Below are 22117 nucleotides of genomic sequence, written 5' to 3' on the forward strand. Positions count from 1 at the left end.
TTCATTTTACTTCCCCCTCCATCTGACCAAACGCAGCCACGTGAGACGTCAAACTCCTCTGATGGTCGTTGTTGGCTACTGTTTTGCAGCAGAACTGCATTTGTGTGTTAATAGTTTTAACAGATTAATGAAGTGACAGACCATTATGGGAATACAATACAATGCTGGCTTAATGAGTAGACATCAATAAAACAACCCTCTCAGGCTGCCAGGGCTCTAATACTCAAAAGACAAAGGGTTTCTCCTTATGATCATCATTTGTTTATGTTTGATTTATTTTCAATAAGAACTCTGCCTGCTTCTTTTCTCCAGCCCGAGCACTGACAGCTTTGCAGCCATGAAAGTGCTCTTGTTTCCTTTTATTTCCTCTCCACTGGACGAATCAGACTCGCAGACGATTTCCCGCAGCAGACATTTTGATGCGCCGTAGCCGCGAAAGCACAGGTGGAACTAATTACAGATATGATTTCCCACCCGTAATTACGGTGATCTGCACCAATTAACGGCGCGATTAGTTCCACGTGTTTGATAAGTCAAAATGTCTGCTGGGAAAAAAAAGGTTGTTCCTGCACATTAGTTCGTTCCTGGTCCTTTTGCGCGCGACGAAGCCGCATCGCATTAACCTTTAAACGCCCCGCGTGCAGCGGGTTAAAGAACGCGGCGCTGTTTCTTTTTCCCCTTTAGTGACGCGGCTCAGCGGAGGCTCCGCGCGTGCTGCCGCTGATAACGGTGCCCTTCACGTATACACGGGAAGTTCATCAAGCAAAACACTCACGCTGCAGATTAGGACGCCGCTAATTAGCAGCGAGCTAAATTTAAACCCGCGTCTCTCTCCTTTTTCCGTTTATAGTTTTCGTTTCACGCCGTTTTCCCCCCGAGGGCGAGCAAATGTTGTGCAGCTCGAGCTCGCGCGGCGCACTGCGCAGCTGTAACCTGTCTGGAACCGGACAGAGGAGTTAGTGGGGTATAAATGAATTATTATCACTCTGCACATCTGTCTCACCTCTGCACATTATAGTTATGTGCAACGTCCCTTTAACATCTCTGAATTCTTGATTTATCTGCATCATTTGGTTATTAAACATTGATAAAGGTCATTTTTTGTGCTTCCTGTCTTGCATATTTGCATTTAAAATGTAAAATATTGCTCACTTCAATTATGCACACACACACACACACACACACACACACACACACACACACACACACACACACACACACACACACTGTATCACTCTTTTCCTACCCTTTGCTCTTCCCAGTAATGTGTTCTCTCTCCTTCCTGCCTCTTCTTGTCTTCTCCACCTCTTTTTTCACCCCCTCTGTTTCTCATCCCCCTCTTTCTTTACCATCCATCCATTTTCAGTTCCTCTTCTCCTCCATGCAGCGTTATTTTGTTTGATCGCTCCCCATTTGTTTCTTCACCCTCCCACTCTGCATGTGCTGACACTGCTGATCTCTCTCTCTCTCTCTCTCTCTCTCTCTCTCTCTCTCTCTCTCTCTCTCTCTCTCTCTCTCTCTGTGTCTGTCATTGCTCTCTCGTTCCCCCTCTCTATCTGTCTTTCTCCTTATTTGTCTCCCTCAGTCTCTATCTCTCCCTCCCTCCCTCCCTCCCTCCCTCCCTCTCATCCTCTTGCTCACTATCTCTCCACACACACTTGATTCATTTTACACATTAGAGCCGCATCCATCAGTTTTGCTCTGTGGAGGAAAAGCCTCTCGTTTTTTTTATTTTTTTTTTTACCCGTATCCACTTTTCTCTCTGGCTGTCTTTTTCTTTTTCCAACTCCTGCACTCTGCTGTGGATACAATCCTAAGGCTGGATCCAATATGTTTTATTTCCAGCTGGTCATCATGGCAGGGACCGTTCTGTTGGCGTACTACTTTGAATACACGGACACCTTCCCCGTGCACATCCAGGGCTTCTTCTGCTTCGACAAAGCCTACTCCAAGCCATATCCAGGACCGGAGGACAACAGCAAGGCACCGCCCGTCCTCGTCTACTCCCTCGTCACCGCCATCCCCACCGTGACAGTGAGTCTCTCCTCAACTTTTAAAAAAATTCATCATCCGCAGGTGCTCGTCGCTCACACCGCGCATGGACAATGACCCGCGACGCACCTAAAACATGTGACACGCACACACGGACGGTTCTTCGTCGCGGACACGTGGTGTTTGTGGATTGAACCAGGCGAGAGGTGTGTAGGTGTGTATCCTCGTGGTCTCGCTGCTCCGTTTGTGTGCATGCGTTCCCTCTTATAACCATGGCAACGGGCACTATATTTGTCCTCCACAGAGCAGAGACGGCTACAGTGTGCGGCAAAGTCTGTCCTTATTTCAAGACTGCGTGGCATTAGAGCAGAATAACCTGAGCAGAGGAAAAGACCATGGGTTTGTTATTTTCACCGAACTCACGACGTATTGACACATCTTATTAATTGCCGTTTGTAGGTCATGAATGCGGAATGAGCACCGGCTCTTTAGTGCTGTCTCTGGTTGTAGTAGCAGTAAAATTAGTCTGAGGTAAGACTGTGTTTGCCTTTACTGGATGGAATCTCTGGGTTCCATTATGGCAGCCATGGAGCAGTGATGGTACTGTATTAATAATGGAACATTGCTTCACATCCTCATCAAAGCTCTGCCTCCATGACTGTCTTGTCTCCCTGGGCCTGTCTCTTTGATGCTGTAGTTAAGTGGTATTATAGCATGGCTACCTCTGAGCCTCTTATTAAGGTAGCTGACACGTACCACCAGCACATGGTCTCACACCGTAGAGCAGGAAGTCCTGAAAGACAGAACTTCAACGACTTTTCCTAATCGGCCGTTATTGAAAATCTAAAGGAATATTAGATAGGTTTTGATTGGAGCTTGGGCATCAGCGTGGAGCAGTCGTAGAGGTGCGTTTTGCACGTGTGAGCAGACTGGACGGAGCTCGCGAGCTGTGCAGAGTGGGAGCAGTGGCATGATTCTGCCTGGAGTGTGAAGCAGCGTTTTTGAAAGTCGGAGCATCTGCGCTCTCTTTGGCTCCGAGACACCGCTCCATCCCACGGGCCTCTGTTCAGAGACAAGAAACCAAAACACATATTCATCTTACTTCTCTTTCAGTTTTTGACTCAGACTTTCAGTCACAAAGGGACCAGTTTTCTGACTGACAGAACTAGTGGCTGTGTAAGAGTGTGTGGATTGTGCCTGTGTCACAACTCACATTGATTTTTTAAACTGCATGAACTTCGCAGCTTTATCTTATTATTTATAGGCTTCTCCACTCGGGACTAATATGCAATTCAAACTCGTAGTTCATAGTGTGGGAAAAAAAACTTCAAAACGCAAGTCAAAGAGTCTTTGATTAGACTCGTCTTTACTCCTCACTTAGTGTGTGTCACGAAAGGCCATCAACAAACCAGGGTGAAGAGATCCCAGATTATACTTTGACTCAGGCAAATACAGTTCTTTGACACACACAATAGATCAATAGCCAGAACTAACATTTTTAGGAGAGTGAAATGTCACTGTCAAGGGTCCTGAGGCATCATGGAAACAAACCATTTGAGCACATTGAGCTTGGTTTTTCAGGTGAGATCAAGGATCTAGTGACACGACAAAGTATGCAAACCCAACTCCTAGAACTAAATAAACTCTAATGAAACTATTACATACAGGTCTTTCTAAACGTATAACAAAATGACTCTGAACCAAAAGTACTTTTCACAAAGTAGTGTAGATGTTCAACAAAGAAACTGAATCAATCAATTACCAATTATTCACACTAACAAACGTTATCTCAACGAGGTAATCTGGAACGTTGTTATTCCGAAGTCCCAATGCAGAATGCCGACAAATTAAGTGCAAAGTTACACGTAACAAACGAGAAGTGACGCAGATTAAAAGCAGTGGCTCAAACAGACAAAGGTACAGTAGCACATGACACAAACTAGGTAACGACAAACACAGCAAATAACTACTGCAAATGAATGATTAGAAAGAAAGCAGGAAGTGGGTGTGTCCAAAGGGGGCGTGGCCAAGGTGACTTAATCCAAATATCCACAATAGTTTATCCACAAGGCCGATCTATTCTATATATTCTGTTTGCAGCGCGTGCTGGTGGACTTGACGTTGGACCAAAGGCTCAGCTGTGTGGTCGTGTTTCATGCCTGCTTTATTACACCCACAAGTTTTCTGCCACAAATGTGACATGTGGCAGAAAACAGCAAAGTGCCTCAACTACAGTAGCATCTTACTAGAGCGCAATGAACTAAAGCTGCACAAAACAACACATGTGTGAAAATGTCTTCTCGTCTTATTCTTAGTTTCAGGTGATCAGTCACATACATGCGGTATCTGTGCAGGGTGTTAGACATCAATGGCCGTCTGTGTTACTATCGTTGAAACGATCTCTCACGGACAAGGTGCTGTATGGAATTGGCTGCACGTATCATGGAGCAGTTTTTATCCCAGTCACGTGGATGATGTGATTCACACCATTCAAGCGATCTACCAGAGGCGGCGGAGACAACGCAGAGCAGCACGAGGTTCCACTGAACAAATAGGAAAGACTCCTTAGCAGCTTAGCAAAATTATTATGGGCCATGATGGAAATGTTTGAAATTGAATTTGATTTGGACTTGGATTAAATGTCTTAAGTCCAAGTTAAAGCCTAATGCATTCTCTTGGGTCCAGCTAAAAGAAAAGTGACACTAACAATGTTAAATGCTGTTAATGTCACACTGAACCTGTAGGAATGAAGCAACACAAGCTTCACCCCCAGTGTGATCCCAGTGTGTGTGTGTGTGCGTGTGTGTGTGGAGAGGAAGTGAGAGGTTGAGTAAAACGGGGGCTCTTGTGTGGTACTTGGCAAAAATGCCGTAGGTTTGGGTGCATTGGTGAAGGTAAGTGCGTGGGCGGATGACGACGCACCTTCTCCTCCACGGCCGCTGAAAATGGATTCTGTGTGAGCGAGTGGGAGTGTGTGAGCGTGTGTGTGTGCGTGTGTGTGTGTGTGTGTGTGCGTGTGTGTGTAGTGCTAGTCAGAGTGGCTGAAGGCAATCGCGATGACTCCTCGAATGCGTCTAATTCCACTGGCATAGAGCGCACTCAGATGTGGTCCATATATATTACACTCACTGGACACAGTATAGATCATTGTGACAATGAGCTGAATGAAGGAGGTCAAATGCTGAGTAACTGTGCCCATGTGAGGCAATCTGTCTGATCACACACTAGAGTCCAGCCATCGGTCGATACGGTCATTGTAGGCCTGTCACACACAAACTCAAGCAAGAGGATGCGAGAGCGTGAGTGAATAAAGTTTCAAACGGAGAGGTTTATTTCTGCACCTTTTTATGTGGGTCAGAAGCATAATGCTAAATACTTTTGCCCCGGAGAGCCCGGTTTTAATGCTGCTAAATATAAGCCTCTCAAGTCGTACCAGAAGCCAAAGCGAGGACGCTGTCGGAGAGTTCGGGACGCAAGAAACGGGCGCCGGGAGAGGAGGAAGAGGGCGAGCGAGCGAGAGAGAGAAAGAGAGAGAGAGACCAAAACAAAACCCGCAGCGAAGGAGATATGAGAGCTGAAGGATGACGCTGGAGGAGGAGGAGAAGGAGGGAACAAAGCGCTCGGCCGACGCCGTTCCTCCGCTCCCAGCGTCGTCTATTAAACCCTGGGAAGAGCTTTTCATGCATAATGCAGCTGCGCGCGACAGAGACGGCGCGGTCGCATCATGCAGCCGCTCCTCAGCTCAAGGAGGGACCCTGGACGCGTGACACGCCGCACTGGGCCGTCGGCGCCGTCGTATCTTCACGGGCAGATGGTGGCTGCGGTCGAAGCCACTTTGTGTTTTGACGGGTTAATAGTTACAGAGGCAGAGACGCGATGCAATGAGAGCAAACGCGCAGGAGGCTGAGGTCAGCACTTCTCAAGTCAGGTCACTGTTGTGCTGGAAGGACGGAGCTCATCACTCTGTTTGTTGGAACTGATGATGAGGATATTTGGTAGTTTATCTTGTGTTATCTTAAGGTCTGGCCCTGCGACCTGTCAGGGATTAACTCTGACCCGTACAAGCAAAATGGCATCCGTTACGTGGTTCGACGGAGAGTAGATGTGAGATGTGTTTTAATTCGGGCTTCTTGGTTAATCCCCTGCACACGCAGATAAACGGATTTGCTCACTTGCCACGAAGGCAGTTGCAGATCTGTTCAATAACGTCAAATGCACCAGAGTCTGGCGGGAGAAAGCAGGTCTTTAAGATAGGAGACGCACACATGCGGCGTTTGATGATAAGAGAGACACTGCTGCAGGAAAGTCGCACAGGTAGAAATCCACAGAAGAAGAGGCAGAAATGTGAGGCCGACTACAAAGAGCTGCTTCAGGCCAAATGGCCGCGAGGCGTTGGAGGAACGGAGTCTCACTTTGTTGTGCTCCACCATGACCACACACACACACACACACACACACACACACACACACACACACACACACACACACACACACACACACACACACTGAATAGCCAGCCCCTTAATAAACAGTACATGTTCCATAACAAGTAAAAGCAGCCCAGATAAACACGACTGAACAGTTAATCTCCTCTCAGCTGTGGTCTGTATGTACATGTAAATAACAGGGACATCTTAAGCACGCAGACTCGTGTGTGTTGTGGTGGTGACGTGGTCAAGTTTCCCCCTGGCCATTATTTCCTCCACACAGAAGCAGAGCAGTTAGACTGACAAGTCTGTCTTGTCCCCATGTGTTTCTATTCTTCAGTAGTCACTAAAGCTTAGCGCTAACAGCTAGCACCTCCGTACAGACTAATTCACAGTGATAAAAGCCTGAAGGCCTCATAGTTGGAAGTCAAACATCTAGTGGTATTAAACACATTAACTCTCAAAAGTTACCAATGAAGGATGTTGCCTGAATTATAACATGGTCTAACTGTGCATAAATATCTGGAAATTCTCTCGTCTTGACTGGATCCCAGTGATTCATCGCCGTTTTAAATGGTGGCAGATTGTAGGTGAGCGCCGCTGTAATAACAGCAGCCATCATGCTCCCTGACTGCTCCATTCTTATGCTAATGCTCAGAAAATTATGTTGCTCGGAAAATCCAGGCCTTTCCTGTTTTTTCGCGCTCCTTTTTTTGTCCTGCACCCATTTTCTACTGCTATTGCAATCAGCACTGTTATGTTTGACAAGCAACCCACAAAAACCATGCACATGCACATGCACATGCACACACGCACAGTAACTCAACAAAATCAAAGTATCTTAATACTGTAGATTGTATAGTTCCTTCGTACAGCCATTCTTTTCTTGTCATCTCGGTTGATTGTACAGTAGTTGTTATTATCTCTGAATTTATGTCTCTCTCTCTCTCTCTCTCTCTCTCTCTCCACACACACACACACACACACACACACACACACACACACACACACACACACACACACACACACACATATCAGTCCTCAGCCCACATGTTAATTTGCCAGAAGTTTGCAGACACATAATCTGTGGGACAATCCTTTATGAATAATGGAGTCACATATGACAGACAGAAGGGAATTGGAAAAGACTGTTGACTAAAAGAGAACTTTCGAGTCTTCCAGTGTTCTCAGTACCAAATGATGAATTGTGAAGAAATTGGGCTCCTTTGATGCTTTCCTCTTCAGAAAAGAATATAGGAAAGCAAAGAAGTGATAAGTTGGCAAAAGTGATTTTGGCGCTGATGTGAAATCAGGCGTGCGCCGTGAAAAGTCAGGCACCGTGACTGAGGTTATATTTCAGCACTGCACACGTGATAAATCACTGCCTTATGTGTAGTAGTTCAGCGTTGACACTTCAAAAAGTGCGGCAGATGACAACAGCTTTGACACATGAGATTGTTTTGCCCGCTTTTCTTTTATGAGCAGAAGACATTAAGTGATATTCTAAAAGACAAAAAGAGAGAAGCGAAAACAAGCCTGTTACCATAAACCCACCTTTAAGACATGCAACATTATTATATTTTTATGTCTTTATATTAAATGTTTATCACTTAATTTGGTCATCTAACTTTCTGGAAGGCAGTGTCCTACGTACATATTTGAAATCATTTAGGATCATTTTGAACGTAAAACTATAATAAAAAAAGTAATGTATCACCTTTTACATACACACACTTTTTCTCAGTTGAAATTATGCATTACAGATTAATTAATCAGTCGCCTTGCTTGTCCTGCTGCACAACACGTGCAGGAGGTATCCATGTCTGCTCCTCTGCAAGTGTTTCCCACTTGAGGATGCATGTGAACTTCCATAATTCTCTTATGCTATGTACTGAATGTGCATAGGTCTAGATAATCATGTCTTGTTGAGAGCTTGTAAAGTAGGGTTGAAATGTTTGCCTAAACCCAAAACAGACCAAGTATGGAATAATGGACTTGGCAGGTACAGTGCAGTACGTTACAAAACCACAGCAGGAAACAGTGCAGTGTCCAATAACCTTTGATTTGAGAGTTGATTAGGGGAACAGGGAGCAGGTGGAGATCAGGTAAACAAATATCAGTGTGAAGCAGTAAGGTTGGTGCCTACAAGATGAAGGAAAAGAGAAGAGAAGAGAAATAAACAAGAATGAAACCGTACTGAAGCTAAAGTTGTCAGTTGGTGGCTATTTAGGCATTTTTCAGTAATTCTCCAGAGAGAGAGAGAAAGAGAGAGCGAGAGGGAGAGAGAGAAAAGACAGATCAGTATGTTAGCAGTTTTACTTATGAGATACAGCAGTGAAGAAAGGGCAGGGATAATGAGGGATAATCACAGCTTTATCCTGTCCTTGCCACTCGCCGCGGATAGAGGATTGAGAGCTGAAGACCCAAGCTATGTATCCCCATGTGGTTACGCCTGACCAGCTATCTGCTCCAACTGTGATAGCCTGTAAGACGCGTCTAACCCATAGCTGAGAACCTTAATCCAGCCATACACTCACACTCTAACTCTGCTAGATTAGCTGTGAGGTTTCTTCCTACGCCGATCCACAATCCTTCTGGTTGTTCTTGGAGGGAAGCAGGTAAAAAAAGCACAAGCTATAGGAACGAAGTAGAATATGAGGAGGTGGGGTAGCTACTGTAGAAAGGACAGGAAAATACTAAGCAATAATAAATACAGGAGGCAAAGCTTTGAGGGAAAGGGATTCTTTGCTTAAAGAATGAGAGTGAACTGGATTTTATTTGTGAGGCAGGAGGGACAATTTATATTTGTAATGGAAAGAAAATGGGAGAAAAGGATATTTTCTGTTCGCCTAGTTTTCCTCCGCACCGACCTGGGAACGCTGCCCAAACCGAATAAACGCAGGATGAGACAGAGGGAAGGAGACGGATGGAGAGAGTGTGGGTGATGATGAAGCTGAAGCAGCCACATTGTCATGGTTACCATCGCTGCTGTGCAAGAAGGTGTGTGTGCGTTTGAAGTGGAACACTGGGCTGGCGTGGTCAACAGAGATCATGTGATATTTACCGCGGCTTTACGTAGACTTGACGTAATCCTCCGGAAGGTTTTTGTGTCTCTTATCGCCACAGCTCCTGGAGATCTGCTCTCATTTGGGCTTACATCATCTGCACAAGCTGGAATCCACATCAGAGACACATAGATGCGTTTAGCACCAAACCAGATGTGATTAAATATGCCGGCAGCGCGTGCTGTAAATGCGTAGCTATATTTAGAGTCGCCCCACAGTGTGCAATGTGTTAATGATGAATGAAAAACTACAAACACATCTACACACGTAAAGACATGCCTGGTGTAAATGTTCACATCTTCTCTCATGTTTTAGGTATTTATGGGAACAAGCGTCTTCCTTTTTGCAAAATAACAAAATATTCATTTCAGTATAAGGCATGAAATATGTGGAAGCATGAGAATTCAAACATTTTCACATTTAGTGAAATTCAGTCCACCTGAGAGAAGCACGGGTTCAAAGGTCAAAGTAAGAAACAGGGTAAAAAGTCCAGACAGGGAAGTGACTGAGGACGTAGTCCAGGTCCATAGAGGTACGTTAGGTCTGGTAAATGCCAGGCGCTGCTCTGCTCACGGGCCTCAGGGCGAGTCTGTCCTCGTCCTAAACTCCAGACAGCCTCAGTCAAAGGTTCTGCATGCGCTGAACTAGAATTAGTCTCTTTTAGCTGTTCCTCATGATCACACACCCGTGCTTGAGAGGTTACACAGCTCCAGCCTCCCTCTAAAGCCGTGTACAGACATACTGCTGTACGCTCCCTGCGATCTATGAGACAGTTTGTATCAGCTGGTCTTCATCTTCCCATTCTCTCCCTCACTTTGTAAATCGTCAGCCCCTCAGCTTCCTGCTGCTCGTCTGTGGTGGTTTCTGTGCTCTGTCACCCTGCATTCTTCTAATTCTCTGATTTTCTCTTCCTGTCATTGATTGTTACAAACATCTGTCTTTTTGATACCCTCTCTTCTCACTACAGTAGCTGCCTTTATTCCTAGTCCTATCTGCAAAAACATTATTTCTCTGAACCTTAAATTTTAACATCATTCTGGCAGAGAGTGGAAGGAGATAAAGCTTTATACTTTGAAAAATACAATGAGACCTATTGGAAACCGCCTAAACATTTAGAAGATGGACAAAGATTCTCCTCTTTGTCATGTTATTGTACTGCCTGTAATAACAACAAGACTAATAACAGCTAATATAAGACTGATATAAGAAGTCCAATGTTTCAGCAGGCATTTTAGTCTGCTCAGTCACTTCTAAAGCAACAATGAGAAACAACTTTTAGTGATAAGATCAGGAGGCATGTCCCACAGAGGTAATGTGGAACCATTAGTAAGATGGTTCAGGACGGCAGAAGTGTGCAGAATATGAACAAAGCATCAGTTTAGCAGAAAATAAGCCTCAAGTCCCTTCAGCCCCGTCTCTGATTGTTCCTTTCATATCAAATTAGCCACAGAGCTGCGATAACAACATCTGTTAAATATGTGCATGTTTTGCCTGTTCGGTGGATTTGTGCTCTTTATTTTCTGTGCGTGAACGCTGATTAATACACGGAGACAGTTAAAAGCTGCCGGAGCGAACCGCGCTTACTTCAGAGCACGGCGCCACCTTTTCTACCGCGGCCGTTTCACTGTGATTAAAGTGAATGAAGCAGCAGGGAAGAGGCTTTCAGGTTCATCAGTACTGACACAAGGCACTTGTGAGTGCGCGTCTGTGGGGGCATTGTGTCGTACGACAGCCCGGCGGGAGCTCACCGTCATCAGATGTGACATGAAAACACTGGGCTGCGAGGGGCGGAGGCCGTGACGGCAGGTGGATGTAGAAAGCTCCTTCCTGGTGTGGAGGAAGAGGATGAAGTGAGAGAACGCGGCTCAGAGGAAGCAATAACATGTCCACGCAAATCATCCCGCTCGTTAGCTGTATCCATTGCAATAAATGTAGCGTGCGCTGATGCAGTCAGTTATTGCTAGAGACAAACTCACTTTTTAAAGGCTAAGTATGAGGACAGAGCAATGTACAGTATGTAAAAGAACCCAGCTGGTGCGTTACCTGAACAAAACCCACTTATTAATTAATAATAGATTATGGGCAATTATAATTAGACTCAGCTAAGCCTGCACTTGGGTACAATTAGTGCAGTTGTTGTCAGATACAGGAGGTTTGAGAAATCAGGATGTAGCTGTTTGTTTGTTGTTTAGTTGATGGCGATTATTGTATAATCTTGTGTGCGTTTGTGTTCCATCACATCGATGCTGCGTTTGTTTCCTGTGCGACATGCTGGGGTTCTGGTGTGTGTGGGTTACACACCCTGCTGTCCTGAGCATACTGTACAGTATGTCTGGTGACTCTTGCATTGTGTCGATCCGCTGCTTCTATTATTCACTTCAAGCGTGACACAAAACCGACAAACATAGAAATTCAACAGGGTTTGTTGTCAGCGACAGCGCGTGCAGGTCTCTAATGCTTCTTGCCCTTTAGCTGCTGGCTCTGCATCAATAATGGCTTCTCTCTCCTTTTCTCATGTAAGTCTACTCAGATTACTACCACACTGATGAGAGTCTGACTTAGAATCAGTCCATATAATGTCCCTGTGCAGGATCATGGAAACACTGGTTTATTCTGATGATGTGGTGAACATACAAAGGCCCTATATGAGATGTTTGCAGTGGACTGTACTGTATGTTCCTACGTGTTGCGTCCTCAGGATTTTTTTAATTTTACATTAAAATCAACTTCAATGACTCTTTACACTGTATCACACAAACTCTTCGGGCGGCGTTTGAAGGTACAGGAGGCTCAGAAACGGCCCCCTGCAGTGCACCTCCAGTTTTATGAGCAGAGATGAACCCTCCAAAGGCCTCAACGGGTTTAAGTGAACATCAACCCTGCGCCAGTTACAATAGGTGTACTGTTCACAGTTAGAACAGAATATATAACACCACTGCGTTCAAACAGTCGTCTTAAAGAGGAGAAGCCAGAGTCAGAACCAGGAACCAGTCTCATCTTCTTCCTGCTGGATCAGAGCAGCGTTTGTCATTGTCTTTCAACTTGTGCTCTCTCTCTCTCTCTCTCTCTCTCTCTCTCGCTCTCTCTCTCTGCGACGGCCTCAGATCCTGATCGGGGAAGTGACCAGCTTCTTTGTGAAGACGGAGGGGGCTCAGGAGAAGACCATCGTGACCGCTGACTGCTGTTACTTCAACCCCCTCCTTCGCAGGATCGTTCGATTTCTGGGTCAGTCGACGTCCTTAAAACCAGAGGTTCTTCACATTCCACTAAGAGCCTGTGTACAGTATAGTGGGACCGAGGCTCATGAAGCCTCACACCAGCGTTGGGCATGTGGTCCTTGGTTGGGGTCTCCTGTGGGCTCATTTCTTTTGCTCTGTAATCTCTTCGATCACAGGCGTCTACTCCTTCGGCCTCTTCACCACCACCATCTTCGCCAACGCCGGTCAGGTGGTGACGGGGAACCAGACGCCCCACTTCCTGTCGGCCTGCAAGCCCAACTACACGGCTCTGGGGTGCCAGTCCCCGCTGCAGTACATAGCGGAGCGCCGGGCCTGCACGGGGAACCCCTACCTGGTGGCGTCCGCCCGCAAATCCTTCCCCTCCAAGGACGCAGCGCTCAGCTTTTACTCAGCCGTCTACACGGTGGTAGGAAACGCTTTTGGGAGGAGAGACACGTATGGGATTTAAGGGTTGGGACTGTGTCGCAAAAGAGCATTTATTTCAACTAGGTACTAATAATAGAACATCGCCATTTAAAATATGTGTGTCACATATAAGATGGTTAAGAGCCACTAACACACTTAAGCGTCTCATTCCCACCGCTTCCTAAAAGCACCGGGTGCTGTACGCTGTGCAGGCTCTCGTCTCCGCTCTGAACTCGCTGCAGAGTGCGACCTCTTGTGGCTGTTCACGGTAGTAAACACGGACGGGACGCGCGGCTCCAGCACCTGATCCCGCTTGTAACTCCAGTCGTCCCTCTGCCTCCAGATGTACGTGACTCTGGTGTTCAGGACCAAAGGCACGCGTCTGACCAAGCCCACGCTGTGCCTGCTCCTCCTGTCTCTGGCCGTGCTGGTGGGGGTGGTGAGGGTGACGGAGCACAGGAGCCACTGGAACGACGTCCTGGCCGGGTTCGTCACCGGAGGAGCCATTGCTGCGTTCCTGGTGAGGGGGGGGGGGGGGGGGGGGGGGGGGTCTGCAAGTATGGCGGATCATAGAAAATTAGAGAAAATTAGTCCCACAGTGAGAAAACTGCATCTTACATCAGCTGATTGGGAATGAACAATAAAAAGAAAAGCCTAAGATCATGATGATGATGATGATGATGATGATGAGTCAGTCTCATCACTCTCCGCTCTCTCTTGCTCCCCATCAGGTGTCGTGTGTGATTAACAACTTCAAGCCGGCTCAGAGGGCGTCGCCGCCGCCGCCGCCTCCTCCTCCTCCGCCTCCACAGCGCCCGGACCCCTTCGCCGGCGTCCCCCTCCTCAGCTTGCCTCGCGTAGAGAGTCCACTCGAAAAGTTAAGTGGCCTCCAGGTAAGGGGCCGGGACAGAATCTATTTAAACCTAAAGGGCAAAAGGTTTTGAGCGTTTGAATGTATTTTTACTGCAGTAACTCTTTTTTTGTCTTTCATGAGCTGAGTTGTGTCATATTGTGTGATGTGTGTCCTTCAGAAGCGATTCCATGTTATTTTGCATTTAACTTCCCAAGTGTGTTCTCCTCTCCTCCCTGTTCCTCAGGCTTCAGGGCTACCGTATTCTGAGATCACATGACCATCAGCCAATCCCGCCCCCCACCCCTCCCGATGTGCTCCTTCCCTCGCGGCGGTGCCTCACCAGCGCAGTCTAGACCTGCCCTCCGAGTGCCCCCTGCCGTGCCCCGCCCACCCCGAAGGCCGACATCCTCTCCGCCGAGTCAAATCCACGCAGGTGTGAAGGTCCACCCGTCCCGGGCGTGCGAGCGGAGGCCTCGCCAAAGCCAGAGCTGCTGAAGCAATACTGTGTTTTTTTTCCTATGACCTTTTTAACACAAAAAAACCCAACGATGACTTTAAACACTGCTGGTTGGTGACGCGTTGATCGAAGACTTGAGCGCGAAACTGAGGGTCGGGGGCGGAAGAGAATCCCAGTTACAAGTGGATCATCCTCAGGACACTCAGGACAATAAATGGAAAACACACACACACACACACAGAACAACATTAAATAACAGAGACTTTTATGTAATCAAAATGCAGGTCTAGTATTAGAGTAGAGATTTTTTCCTGTTCATAAAAACAAAGTGCTCATAAATGGGAAGGCACTTTTGTAAATGATGGCACAGATGAACCCATGCGCAGTGAATTGTGTTGTACATTGTGTGTTTTGGGGGGCGTGGGTTTAATATCTTGTGTTGTGAGACGTGATAGACGAGCGATTTCTACACTCTAGAGTTGTGCTTGTGACCCCTCGATTCATCAGCGCCCTGAACTGCGGCGGGTTCAAAGGGCCCGTTTGTCTGCTGAGAGCTCAGGCGTGCGTTCACATGTCTGCAGGTTCTGCCCATGCGGTGAAGTATTACTTTTATTATTTGAGTCACAGCGTGGAGGTCTCCGTCGTGTCAAAATGAATGAGCGGCGCTTACATGAATTTGCTGTTGTTTACGCATCTGTCACATGCATTTTTCCAAAGTTAACCTGCTTCTGTCGCTATCATTCCCTCACATCGACTCTAAATCCGGTGGCACAGGCCAGAGTCGCACACAGAGGGGTGACGTCTCTGGGTTTTGTATAGTTTTGTACAGTAAATAGGTTTCTTTACACAATATATACAACATTATCATTCTGTTTAGCTCGTGCGCACAGCGTGAAGCGACCTGCTGCTGTCTAGTAGGAAGGAGTGTGTGTGTGTGTGTGTGTGTGTGTGTGTGTGTGTGTGTGTGTGTGTGTGTGTGTGTGTGTGTGTGAGAGAGAAACGGCTCTGAGTCACTACTAGCGTTGGTTCTGCTCACTTTCGAAAGACAGCGCGGGCAGCTTATATAATGAGTCCTGTGAAGATGGTTTTATTAAGTGTGCGTATGTGTGTGCTTTTCGAGGGGTACGTTTATAATGAGCACATGGTTTGGCAGAATCACTGTTAATCGGTTTCCTACGTTAAACTGTCAGAGGTAGCTGCTATAATTACACACTTGTGCTTATGTGTAACTGCAGGCCTTCAGAGGAGCCCTGCTGAGGCGTCGCCACGCCTGCTTTAGCAGAAGGTGCTCATTATAGCTCTTACTTTATATAGGAAAACTTCTCAGTCCGATTTTTTTGTAAACAACTGAAGGGGTAGAGAAAACCGTAACTGTCTCAATAGCGTTATTTTCGTGTTCAAATGTCTCTGTTTTGTATTTATTTACCAAATAAACTGCAATGATCACACACCGTTGCCTAAATTGCCATTTTCCTTTGGTTCAGGGAAAAATCGGACTATGAGCAACACTGCTCTGTAAAATATCCAGGATATTTAATACAAACACAAATATTGAGTCAAGTTTAATAAGCCCTGTCCTCTGAGCGAGTGGTACAGTACGTACTAGAAGAAGACAGTGCCCCCTAGTGGCCAGCTCTGCAACGGAAGACGAAAGAAAAACGAAATTGTAGAAATGCCTCTGACTTGTAGTAGCAAGCGGTGGCCACAGGGTGGCGGTGTTTCCCATGTTTCACAGGGAACAAACGAACAGAATCTTTCAAATTCAGCTGCAGTGATATTGGTGAAATGGGACAGGAATGCAAAAATATGCTCAAATGGAAAGAGCGTTCCGAAATGTTTTCCACTCGAGACCTTTCGTTGGCCCATGTTAGACATTAGTCATTACGGTAATAAATGAAATGTAACAGCGCAATTACTGTGAAATGTAGACACAGTCCACAATTTCTCTCTCTCCCCTCATGCTGTCACCCCCTCCCCCCCCACACACACACACAAACACACTTTGTGTTCTTTTGCATTTGTGTTTGTCACTCTTGTTAACGACAACATCAAGCACACACACACACACACACACACACACACACACACACACACACACACACACACACACACACACACACACACACACACACACACACACACACACAGAAGAGAGAGAACTCCCTGCTTTCTCTCGACAACATTATCTTTTCCGGAAATTGCTTCTCAAGCTCAGCCGGAGCCCCATTAGAAAAGAAGAGCTCTACGCTGTAACCTTTTTAAAAAGCCATTAGTGATGCACCTGCTTCTCTCGCTCTCACTCTCTTTTCCTGTTTGTGTGTCTTATTTGTCTCTCTTGTTAACGCTGACACACACACACACACACACACACACACACACACACACACACAGAGCCGCACAGTTTCTCCAACCTGATTGCCAGCGTTCTCCGTTCCCAATCCTACAAACTGACTACTGAGCAACGTAAACATCTTTCCACTCCAATTAGAGTGTGAATCACTGACATTTTAAAGTTCTGCCTCAGAGTGCAAAACCACTCAATTTAATAATTTACGTGTGTTATTCTAATGGCTTGTGACTGTTAAATCAGTGGTTTGGACGTGAGTAATTCTGCCTTAAAGCTACACACTGAGAAAACAAGATCTATTATAATATGTCATGTCACTGCTGTGAGCAGGCTGCACTCACTCAGTCGGAGGTGAACAAGCAACTCAGCCTAAAACTGAGCTCGCTGCACAAATGAGCTTTTAATTATGAATGGTGCTCACTCTGTAGTGTGATTCCTTTGTCATTGTTATATGACACTAAAAAGCACTCAATGTTGTCTGACAGAAGACATTTTTGTGTTCTCATGGCAGAAACATAATCAAAAACATGTTACACTGTATGTATGGATATATATGTGTGTGTGTGTGTGTGTCTGTATATATATATATATATATATATATATATATATATATATATATATGTGTGTGTGTGTGTCTGTATATATATATATATGTGTGTGTGTGTGTGTATGTGTGTGTGTGTGTGTGTACTGTTTATGTATATATATATATACATGAATGCATGTATATGTATGTATATGCGTGTATAGTCAGAGTGAAAATAGAGAAAATTCAGGGGCTTATAAAGAAGAGAGTTAAATGGCTGAAACTCTGAAACTACAGTAAGTGTCAGGTCAATCTTTAACCAAGTCTACACTGGTTGGGTGGCATCATGGGTAATGTAGGCACTGGTTTGAGAATGATGAACATAAGGAATAAAAAACTGTGACTTCTCTAAATATGCTTCTTCAATTCTTTAGCTTTACATTGTGAATATAAACAAAGTGATATTGACAGAGCGATCCTCTGAGCATCTGATTCTACACAAACAGGGTAGTGTGTGTGTCTTTGTACCTGCTGGACACCATCTATTTGCTTGTGCGACTGTGTGTGTGTACTGTATGTGCCTGTGATTTCCTGGGATGAGCTGAACTTTGGTCTCTGACTCAGTGTCTTCAGTGTCTGCCTGTTTCACGTCTAGGGCTGAAGGAAGGAAGGAAGGAAGGAAGGAAGGAAGGAAGGAAGGGAAGTGAAGTAGGAAGGACAGGACGAAGGAAGGGAAGTAGGAATGAAGAAGGAAGGAAGGCTCTTCCTCACTCCCTGCCCTCACCTCCCTCCCGCCCTCCCTCCGCCCCTCCCTCCCTCCTCCCTCCCTACCATCCCTCCCTCCCTCACCTCCATCCCTCCCTCCCTCCCCTCCCTCCCTCCCCCCGAAAGAAAGAAAGAAAGAAAGAAAGGACTAAGTGAATATGTGAACTGAGAGAAATAAAATAATAAAATATACGTGGATGAGTATGGTTTATCGCCTCCCAAAACAAGCCAGCAGCCCCTGGGTAATAAAAATGTACTATCTGTCATAGTAAATTATAAATATTGGTCTTCGCCTTGCTGCAGTCTCCTGATTATGCTCAATGGTCTGCCTCTGACAATTATGAAGCCATTAACACGGTGTGTATGTGCACGTGTGCATGTATGTATGCGCAGGATGGGAAGCAGGAGAGGAGAGCAGGCGAGAGACTCCATGGCTGCTTATTTGAGAAAATATCGGGTTTTTATGGCCTTGATGGCTCCAGCGCCATACAGCTTCAGCTCTGTGAGCTCTCAGACATCAAATCTACATGTTTGCTGCACATCTGCTTGTCTGTTTGAGACATTTCTGACCGGTATGAACACAACGAACAGGCAGGGGAGATAATATATGGAAGAAATTAAGATACACTATAAAAAGCTGGGTTTCTGAGGCTCGGTTAGCGCACACGCACACGCACGCACACACACAGACACACACACACACACACACACACACACACACACACGCATCTTGGGTTTCAAGGGGGCAGCTCCTTTACAGGCCACCAGATGAGGAGAGGATTATAAGAGGCCTTACCACCAATCCCATCCAGCATGTCAGCAAGGGAAGACCACCAGCCGGATACAGGAGTCCCACGGGACAGGATTAGGAGTAGGAACACACACACCCACACACGAACACAATCACTCACCACAGGCCTAGTAGAAGCCTCTGTCGAGACCCTGCAGGGAACATCATTCAACAGCCACAAACCGATTTCAGCCTATTATGCCTTAGGCTCTAATGACTGATGGAGCAGTGGCACAGTAACGTGGTCTTCCTCTCTTTGTGCATCCGATAACCCTTAGTGTTGTACATAAATATTACACAGAGGCAACGTAATGTGCGAAGAACTCGCAAGCTCTACTGTGAATATCCACCTTCAAGTAAAATCATATAATGTGATGGTATAATCAGAAAAACCCCATTCTGAGAGTCACGGCCGTTAGTTATTAAATGGCTGTTGCACAGTATTGCATTGTATTTGACGGGCCTGTCCACTCCCATTATTGAGCAGCAGACACAAAGCAACACACCGTGGAGGCACTAACAGCAATATGAAGCATCATCTTTTATTTTTTTTATAATATGATGACACACAAAGAAATAAAATGTCCACTTGGAAACGCAAGCAGCGGTTTTCTAACAAATAATTCAGCGCGTTTGTCTTGTAAGCGTCATTAGACAACGGTCCGCGGCGATATCAGTGAGGTTAATTATCACTCTCGCGCACGCGTTCATTTTTCCTACGCAAACTGCTTTTTACCGGGGCCTTGCGGAGCTCAGTCGCGGACCCCTCGGAGCCCCCCGAGCCGCAGCTTGAGAACCGCTGCACTACGGGGCAAGCGCTTCGGCAGGAAGGAGACGTGGACGAAGGAGACGAAGGGAGAGAAGGAGGAAGCAAGGCGAGGGAGGGAGGAGAGGAGGAGAGGAGAGGTGAGAGGTGGCGGCACAGTGAGTCGCACAGGATGCTGATGCTGCTGCATAGGCTCCGTCGCTCCATCCCTCCCTCGGAGAGGATGGAAAAAACAAGGAGTGGTTATGTGATCCCCCACCAGCAGCAGGGAGACGCGCACCGGAGAGAAAGGAATAGCGGGGAGGGGGGCGTTTCCCCGCGCAGCCTTCGCCTATTCTCACACTTCAGCGGGGATACGATGCGTGGCATGTGGAGCGGCTTCTTCGGGGGCTGCGCTGACAGAAGGGCGCAGAAAGCGGTAAGTTACCGGGCTTTCGCTGTTTTTTGCCTCGGGGAGCGGGTTGGACACAGTTCCCAGCGCGGCGTCGCTCCGGGTCCCGTCACTTCGGGCTGCCCTCGCGTTTACCGCTTTATTTATTCTAACCGCCTTTTCCCCGAAGTGGGGGGGGGGGGGGGGGGGGGACTTGTAGATTTAAGCCGGTGGCGGCGCATGACTTGGGGGCTGACGCCCGATCAGTTCCTCGCGGGCACGCGTCACGATCTGATCACCGAACGGCCCGGTCCCGTCAGCATCGCTGTCAAATTACTTGATGAGCGATACACCTGCACCGTCGGAGCGACGGCACGTACGCGCCCCCCCCCCCCCCCCCCCCCTCCTCCCCCCGTCAGTTAAGGAGACAAAGGTGGGTGAAATCTCGCTCACAAGGGGTTAAGGATTCCATTCACGCCGGCCACTCTGAACTGGGTCCTCCTTGTCAGTGGAAGGCGGATGTATTTACAAACAAAGGACGCTTAATACCCACGCCCGTCACGTAGAGGACAGGTGCTGGCTGCCCGCGCTGGTACAGTGCTGTGCGCTGGCCTGCTTTTCTGGGCCAGTGGGCCACCGGCGTTCAGGCCCCGGCCGGACGAACGGGCCGGAGGCGCCGGGTGAAGTCCGCCGCCCAAAGTTTGGCCCAAAGGCACTAACCCCACGGCTGCTGCTACGGGTTCAGCACCAGCCGCCGGCCGGGCCTTTTATTCTGCCGTGGGGTTAGTGACTATTGGGCTCAGCCGGAGCCACCGGGAAGACGTGCTGTTGCAGGCGAGAGCATAAACATCCTCATAACAGCGCCTTTAGTTCCAAGCAATTAGGCAGCGGACGTGCACGCACGCGGCCCGGCGTCGCCTCCGTCTGTGGTCCCGCATCCCGTCTGCAGCAGCAGGTACATTAAAGTCTGTTGCGTCAGGGACAAATATGAAGCACAGACCGATTTTCTCTCATTAGCCTCCGACTGGAGCCAGTTCGCTTCCAATCGAGTTAATTCAGGAAATGGATTTGCTCGTAAATGCAAACCAGACGCCGTTCGCCGCGCAGCGAAGTTCTCATCCGGTCGATGTGTCGATTATTGATGCCGTTTAAACCGCCGAGGGCGACAAAAGGGGCCCGACGGTGCAAACAGCGCGCCCGTATGTGACATATGTGGGTGTCACGCTATCATAGCCCGGTGCCCACATGAAACCGCACCGAAACATGTCCCCGCATCCGACGACGACGCTCCAGTGACACCGAGCAGACACAAACCGGTGCCGTGTAGTGAAGAGGGCAGCAGCAGGGTGTATTTTTACACCAGATCTCTGACACCTACGTGCATCTCTTCACAGCTCTTGGTGAGAACAGAAGACACGTCCACTTGAGTTGTCATCATCGGCAACCCAGACGTGGACAGTTCGGAAGGAGGAAGAGGAGGCGAGAGGCGAGGAGGGGGGGGGGGGGTGAGGGGAGAGGGAGCAGAGGAGCGTGGGTAATGAGGGAGACGGGTGTCGAGAGCTCGGTGACGAGACGCTTCAGGTAGTTTTGGCAGCAGGTCAGCAGATACGCCGCCATGCTGCATGGATTGCTGGTGGCCAATGGGAACTTTTTGGGACTGTCGGGCCTCACGGTGCAAAGGGAGATGGGGGACCTTGGTTTGAGCATGAAGCATAAACAAGTTGATCCGAGCAAAGGCGGGCCGAGAGGCCGAGAGGCCGAGAGGCCGAGCACGGGGCTAACGCGGCTGTGACGGCGAAGGAATTACAGTGATGAGAGGAAGCGCTGAGGGGAAGGAGAGGAGGAGGGGGAGGAGAGAGACAGTCGAGTCATGTTTGTAAGCTAGACTTGGTTTTCAATGGGGAGCTGTCTGAGGTGCTAATGCAAACCGGCCACCACCACCACCACCACAAACCCCCCGCTTCCAGCGACGCTTTTTCCCTTCAGTTCTCTCCTCCTCAGCAAGCTGATTGACAACTACTGTGTCTCTAATTGGCAAGTGTGGACGGGGAAGAGTCCGACTTATTCTCCATGGGACAGAGAGAGCGCGCGCGTGTGTGTGTGTGTGTGTGTGTG

At 47.5% G+C, this 22117-nt stretch overlaps 2 protein-coding genes across 8 annotated transcripts in view; both read left to right on the forward strand.

Annotated features, from left to right (window-relative positions):
• plppr2b (phospholipid phosphatase related 2b) overlaps positions 1 to 15888 on the forward strand; it is a 29317-nt gene extending 13429 nt beyond the window's left edge. For 3 of the 7 annotated variants that reach the window (XM_029149774.3, XM_029149782.3, XM_029149789.3), the window contains exons 3-8: positions 1846 to 2034; positions 12589 to 12709; positions 12879 to 13129; positions 13472 to 13648; positions 13860 to 14005; positions 14226 to 15888. In XM_029149774.3, coding sequence (XP_029005607.1) covers positions 1846 to 2034; positions 12589 to 12709; positions 12879 to 13129; positions 13472 to 13648; positions 13860 to 14005; positions 14226 to 14334 — 993 coding nt within the window. In that variant the 3' untranslated portion in view covers positions 14335 to 15888. Of the gene's footprint in view, positions 1 to 1631; positions 2035 to 12588; positions 12710 to 12878; positions 13130 to 13471; positions 13649 to 13859; positions 14022 to 14225 lie in introns of those variants that run through there. The other 4 variants (XM_055507558.1, XM_055507559.1, XM_029149794.3 and 1 more) reach the window with 3 other exon arrangements.
• Positions 15889 to 18203: 2315 nt separating this feature from the next.
• Positions 18204 to 22117, forward strand: part of pld6 (phospholipase D family, member 6) — a 12982-nt gene continuing 9068 nt past the window's right edge. The window contains exon 1 of the mRNA XM_029148879.2: positions 18204 to 20050. Coding sequence (XP_029004712.1) covers positions 19805 to 20050 — 246 coding nt within the window. The 5' untranslated portion in view covers positions 18204 to 19804. The remainder of the gene's footprint in view (positions 20051 to 22117) is intronic.

Source organism: Betta splendens, chromosome 1, assembly GCF_900634795.4.
Source record: "Betta splendens chromosome 1, fBetSpl5.4, whole genome shotgun sequence".
Classification (NCBI taxonomy): Eukaryota; Metazoa; Chordata; class Actinopteri; order Anabantiformes; family Osphronemidae; genus Betta; species Betta splendens.